Here is a 7,052-nt window from a genome sequence, read left to right as displayed (position 1 = left end):
CAAATGAACTGTTATTGCTGTGGTAAGTATTTCTATAGCTCAAAATACTGCAAAATATCTTCTAGTAGCCATGAAGGTTTGCGTGATAGAATGAGCAAATAAAATTAAAAAACGATGGTGATATGTTAAAATAAATCAGGTATGTTAGTACTCGTGATATCACTGTTCACTATCGCTAGGTTACTGTGTAATTCGAGAATATATTTAAATATAAATACATAAAAAATAAAAATTCGCTTTCAGTGTAATTGGCAGCAAGGAAACTTAAGCACTAGATTCTGTGATCTGCCTATACTCCAATTCAAGTGCTGTTACAATACTAAAATCATGTGAGCAATACTATTAGTCGAACCAGAGTACCAGCTGCTAACATTAACACACTAGTGAGTGGAAACTATCTCATCTGCTCTGAGACCACTTTAAAGGTGAATCTATTGCAAAAAACCCGGTTTGCCCCATACAAATCATGGAGAGGCCGTTTTCTTGAGGACAAACACTTTGACTTCCATGAGCTGTAGGTATTCGGCTGCTGCAGCTGTTATCTGGATGCTGACGTATCTCCCGATGACGCCATTGTATCTTGAACACAAAAGATAGCCTTCGGCAAGTTCATATACCTTTGTGTAAGAGCACAAGAAACTGTAGGCGGAGAAAATTCCGTTGCTAATGAAGGTTGTGCCCACTCGAACCTGCAATGATTGGATATTTTCACTTGTGTTGATCGTTATTTGTTTTTTTCCCTCACATTTTTCTGTTCTTCCGTTCTACTCGTTTTTTCATCTTTGCTCTTCCCTCTTTTCCATACAGTAGAACCTTGCTAGGATACCCATTTCACAGCTGCTTGGCTGGGAATGTTCGCCCTTGTAAATAATGATTAAAATCATGATACAGATAAGGATATTGTTCAAATTTATTTTGTAAAATGTGATGCATAAGCTGCGTGTGGAATTAACAAAAAATACTGACTTGTTCTTGTGTAATTTGTATATATGCCATAAGAGTAAAAATTTGGAATAATTTTAAGAAAAAACAAAGAATAATTAGACGCAAAATTAAATTCTGAATATGTTGATCACATGTATATTTTTTATTTCATATATCAACCCAATGTATATTGGCTTTTTGTGGATATGACTTCACTGTATACTAATATGCAGTGTTTGCCACTGAATGATATAGCTAAAGCCGTGAAATGTAATTACCATTATGAGACTTGGCTTGAAAGGTTTTCTTGTTGCACAACGATAATTTTATGATAATCTGTAACCAGTAAATACTATGACCCATGCGATCAGTTAATGCAAATCTGTAGTTTATCTTGAAAATCACAGTTGGTGAGGCATAACATCTATAACTTGTCCCTTTTTAGTTTTCTATAAAAGAAAACTTGAGATGGCTTTATCTGTCCGTCCGCACCTTTTCTGTCCGCACTTTTTCTGTCCTCACCTTTCCTGTCCGCCTTCAGATCTTAAAAACTACAGAGGCTAGAGGGCTGCAAATTGTTATGCTGATCAACCACCCTCCAATCATCCAACATACCAAATTGCAGCCCTCTAGCCTCTGTAGTTTTATTTTATTTAAGGTTAAAGTTAGTCTGATCGTGCGTTTGGCAATGCTATAGGACAGGCCACCACCGGGCCGTTGCGGCTCATACAAGCATTATACCGAGGCCACCGAAAGATAGATCTATTTTCGGTGGCCTTGATTATACACTGTAAAGAAAGCTTGATTGCGCCGATGTTTCTTCGGCGCATTTTTTACTTGTTTTTATTTATTCTGGTGTGTTTTTATTTATTCTTACCAGGATTTCTATCTTACATTTAGTTCATATCATGCTGATCCCTTATTTGCATGTTATCATTTTTACGACATTTATCTACTTGCCTGCCCAACAATTTTGACAAACCCGTGTCTCCACAAGACACCCTACATTTTCAGTATGTCAAATCCCTGAAATCTTTTGTTTAATTCTCAGGCTTAATTTCTGTAAGTTCAAGTCTTCAGGCCTCTAATCCTTAGCTCCCTTTATTGTGAATATAAAAGTAGTCTAGTTCATTTTCCCGAGACTCAGCGCTCTTGAGGAAGTGACGGACTTCCACAAGACTATTATGAAACTTTGAAGGGAGGTCACCACCTCCCATGCTTTGTCCGACTGATGTGGAAACAATAAAGGGTGATGTGTGCCAAGGAAATAATAAGAATTCAGTGTTTCCTTTGTCGGTTGGCAACTTTGCATTGTCAAGACTAGCTGCTTCCCTGTGCCTAATGTCGAGGTATGCCCCTTAGGATTTCGTTTCTCCTAAGACATTTTCTGTGGATGACCGCATATAATTTATTCAAGCCACTTGAATTTCTTCATATCTATAGCAAAGCTACAAGAACACAATAAAAAAAATATTGTTAGAAAATCAGCAATCATAGCACTTTCAGCCTGCACTGATAAATCTTTTGTTTCAGTGAATGAGGAACACACTCACACATGATAACAGAAGTCACACTCAAGCATGCAAGTTGCCTGTCTCTCACAGTATCCCCCTTGTGTCCCTCGTGTTTATGCTGTATACACTGTAAAATTTAAATATTTTAATTTTAGAACCCTTATTTGCTGAATTTCCTATTAGTTTAATGGTAAATAGTTGTAATTTATGGCTGTATATTCAAAAAAGCTAAAAATTAAATATACGTAGTTATCCGAAAACAAAAATTGTTAGACTTTGCTGTGAATAGAGATTTTTCAGAAATAAAGTGCTGAATATATATGCATATATTGTAACCTATCCAAATCTGTAATAAATTGTCTTTCCAGTGATATATAATCTAATGCTATTAATGGCAACTGTTGTACAGTAAAACGTGAATGAAAAGATAGAAAATTTTATGAGTGGTTGTCGAGAGCTCTGTAGCAATATCTATTTTGAGGCTATGTAAAATTAATTTTTATACACAAATACTGACATCAGTTTCATTTGGAATCTGAATAGTTGAACCTCATTTTAATATGTTTAAAAAAGTAAAGCAACAAAAATGTATATTTATAAGGACAAATTTATGTTAGCCAAAAACTTTGAAGTTTTAATCTGACGTTCTTCACCATAAAGAAATAGCCCCAAATGCAGAATAACGAAATATTGTTCAACTGATAACATAAATATTTGCTTGACTTAAGATACCAACCAGGCTTACCTCAACATCATGGAACCTAGTGTAGAGGATCTGTCGTGGATATATCTGGATTTGGTAAATTAGCCTCACTTCTCCAAGATCAACCTGCCACCAAGGTTTGACAAGAAGCCCAGAGTAGTAACCATACTCAGCTAAGAATCCATCAACTGCTTTTCCAGGAGGGCAGCTTCAGAGAAAAGGAATCTTAGACAATATTGGGTATTTCTTCCTAGGCTTTTATGAGTTAATCAAATGGAAATTGAGTAAAATAAAAGAACAATTACATTTAAATCATGATAGTTGGAGCTGCATGTGATGTGTCAGATTAAAACATTTCATATTGCAACAAATTCTGAACATCCATTGGCCAATTCCTTTTGCAAATAACAAACCTAATATGGCTTTTGCAAATAACAAACCTGGCTGAAGAATGCGAATTATCTTAAACTTACTACAGGCAATGAATATCTTAATGATCTTGTAGTTGCCGTTCCAATTTTTCTCAACTAAATCCGAATTCAGTAACCAGACAAACTTAGGTTCTAATTAAATTCTACATGATCTTATCTTTTTAGTTAACATGCCAGTCAGGATCTTGCGTTGTTAGTTTACATATCAATCGAGATTTTATCTTTAGTTCATGTGTCAGTCAGAATTTTACATCATTACCTAAAATATTTGACAAGACCTTATATCTTTACTTAATGTAACAGTCAAGACCCCACGGCCCTACTTAAGACGTTTGTGAGCCATTCCATACATACTATGCACCATCTGGTGTAGATGCAGTTGTGTTCTTTCCCTTGGCTACTTCCTCTAGAGAATCTTCAGATGGGAATCTATAGAAGAAAACTTGAGCTGAAGTACTTCCTCCTGAACTCAGCAAGGAGCAAGTGCCATCTGCAGGAAAAATTAACTTTGATTAATGTATCTATATGAAATGGCAACTTTCACAGCTTTGATCTGTGTAGGGTTCCTTAAGAAAGAATCTGTCATCTTGCTTTTAGACCTTGCACCAAGTACTGTTGATAAATTAAAATCTTATACGTTTGTTGCGGTAAGGTCTAAAAAAAAAAAAAATGTTATTTGCAATTTGAATTTTTCCAAAAGATTGTGGGTGACTGGTACTTGTTTTAAGAGAAAGACATTGAAAGATACCTGAAACTATAATCATGTGACCTGATGGTCAACATTGATTTGTTGCTCTGTGTGATAAATCCTACACAAGAAAACGTATTTCTCAATTTTATACCCATTTTCCTCCATTATTTCATCTTTTAGTAACATTGATTATTCTATGCCCTATCCTTAACCTGCTTGACCTGTATGTTAGCAGTTAAATGTTAAACTAGTAGAATTTAATTTGCCATTTCTTAGGATAAAGAACAATCAAGTGACCAGGAGGGAATTGCAGGTGAGAGCTAAGTGAAATTCAGCCAAGTATTAACAAAGAATTTGTGGTTTGGTTATTTATTTATTTTTTTTGTTCAGGAATGGATCCCTGGGAAAAAGGAACTCATTAGAGATACTATCTTAACCCTTAAGCAACATGGAATTTTTACCCCTTCTGTTTCTGAAGACTAAAGGCTATGAACTGCTCTAGATGTCGCTAATTTGCTGAAGTATTAGCCTGTCCTCCAGTCAAATCCTCCTACTCCTGTATTCAGTAATCAAGTTGAAAATACAGTACAATTTATCATCAAGAATTCCTCAGTTATTACTCACATACTATGATAACATTATGGCTTCTAAGAAAAAAAAAATGACTTTGTTGAAGCCTTAAATTTTTCGAAGTGGTCTAGAGTCAAAGCTTGATGATCTAGATTCTAGACCGTAGTCTGGTTTCACCACACCAGTTGTTCTTCATCTTTACCTGCATCATGGCTATGATCTGTTATAATCAAACGGTATGATCAAAGGAAAGTAGGAGAGCCGCATCAATACATATGGACTTGAATTACTCATCTTAATCTCATGTTACTAATGATATTGTATTCCTGATTAAAAGACTCATTGTTATCAAAAGTGTTTACAATGGCAATCCTTTGGTTTTCCAAGTATGAATTCGAAGTGTGGTTGTAACAAATCACAGCCTTATGCAGCCCATGTAACATGCTGATCCTCAGAAAAACAGGACTCACCAATGAAACTGGAAAGAATCTGAAACACTGCACAGTATTCAGGTATCTTGGGATTAGCAACTATCTTCATATGATTATCCTGCAATGGTCGAAACGTCGTTCTTAATTTACAGTCATTGACTTGTGTTCACCTGTTTGTGGTAGATGTGTGTTTATGAAATGCTTCACTGTAGTGTGGACGCAGCCCAAGGCATTTTTAATAGATAAAAAAATCTAAAATAATTATCAGCCACAGAGATCAGTTCAAGTGATGTTTTAAATTCAACTATTCTACATAGTTTATAATGCCATGCCATATTCGCAGATTGCTCTTCTTACGCCTATAAGTCTATACCGTTTGGTGCAACTTGTGGCGCCACTACATTGGTACATATGGGATACTGAATTATTTCTGCCAGAGCATTGTTTCTGTTCATTTAACGCGTCACATTCTTTGTTCTTGTGTTTTATGATGGTGCCTTGCCGCTTCCATTTCATTTTGTTATCCATTCATTCTTCAGTGAAGATTGTGAACAGTCGTTACCATCACTTCTTTCCTAGAGCTAAGAAATAAAATAGCTTATCTACTGATATAATGTCAATTCTCTAATAGTTTTCAAAACTGGCATTCTTTCTAAGACTAAGGAAGTGTGTTTTTCCGGATAGATTTTGATGTGATTCTGATGTATTTAACATTCATTTCCATTGTTAATGCATGGCTAACTCATTAAAACCACAATGTGTCATGAATTTGGCTAAAACCATTGGTGTACCATACCTTTAGTCTTAATTTGTCAGGACCTGCGTCTGAAGTTAGATTAGGTTAGCATATATCCCTGTTATTACAGCAAAAAATCCCTGTTTTCTGCTTAGTGGACCCATTACTATTTGAAATAAGGGTGTTTTTATACGTTAACCGATTATTTGCAAAGGAAATGAATATTAAAATCGTCAGAACTACAGCAAAATTTGTCTTAAAAACTCTATCTCACCTTATACAGAATTCCAGTTATTTCTGGTGTACTTTCCTATGGCGGCAGGAAGGGTCCGTAACTATTCAAGTTTGTTTATTGTTACTTAAATACATGGTACAGCCTACTGTCCTTCCTACAGCCATAATGATAATTAGCAATTATTTGACTCCTCCTCTTTTTGTATTCTTGTTGTTCCGAGGGAGTGTCGAGATCTGCCGATAAGACAGAGGAGAGATTTCTGTCAGAGCCTGAGGGCAGTTGAGCCAGTCTTGCCGTTGAGCCAGTCTTCAGTTGAGCGAGTCATCGACAAGTATAATGTACCTTTATGACTCTGGTAAAATTACCTTAAGTCAAGGGTCCCTCACGAGGCATTTGTATATTTCCCTGTGGCTCCATATTTTGGACGGCATATTTGGCGGCACCCTTGATGATCTCTGGCCCCCCAGTTTATGGTTCATCACGGTCTCGGACTTCACTTCACCTCAGTGGACGATTCCGGCGGGACATACAACGTACTGCAAAGCATTAGCGTTAATCACTTCTCGCTCGGATGGACTACGGTGAGTATCAAGTATTGTTAGGGCAAATACAGTACTTAATGGTAACCGTAGTCATCTCTTTGAGCCTTTGTTGCTGCCTTTTAATGACCTTTCTGCCTGTAACTGGTTAAGTACTATTATTTTTGTTTATTACATATTTTATATTGAAGGATTTTTCTCGTCCATGCAGTGGTTCTGAAGCTCTGCTGAAGGTTATTCCTTTTAGTATTGTACATAAGTGGTAAGCTAAGATTTCG

The 7,052-nt window shown here is 36.1% G+C and overlaps 1 protein-coding gene across 1 annotated transcript; it reads right to left on the bottom strand.

Annotated features, from left to right (window-relative positions):
• Nucleotides 1-464: 464 nt before the first annotated feature.
• On the bottom strand, nucleotides 465-6,560 carry LOC136840597 (fucolectin-5-like). The gene is made up of 4 exons (XM_067107277.1): nucleotides 6,530-6,560; nucleotides 3,927-4,062; nucleotides 3,184-3,349; nucleotides 465-689 (listed from the first exon to the last, which is right to left on the bottom strand). Exons 1-4 carry the CDS (start codon nucleotides 6,558-6,560, stop codon nucleotides 465-467), a joined length of 558 nt encoding a protein of 185 aa, XP_066963378.1.
• Nucleotides 6,561-7,052: the final 492 nt, after the last annotated feature.

The sequence above is a fragment of the Macrobrachium rosenbergii genome, chromosome 1 (assembly GCF_040412425.1).
Source record: "Macrobrachium rosenbergii isolate ZJJX-2024 chromosome 1, ASM4041242v1, whole genome shotgun sequence".
Taxonomy (NCBI): Eukaryota; Metazoa; Arthropoda; class Malacostraca; order Decapoda; family Palaemonidae; genus Macrobrachium; species Macrobrachium rosenbergii.
The sequence above is the reverse complement of the archived record's forward strand: the minus strand, read 5'-3'. Positions and strand labels throughout refer to the sequence as shown.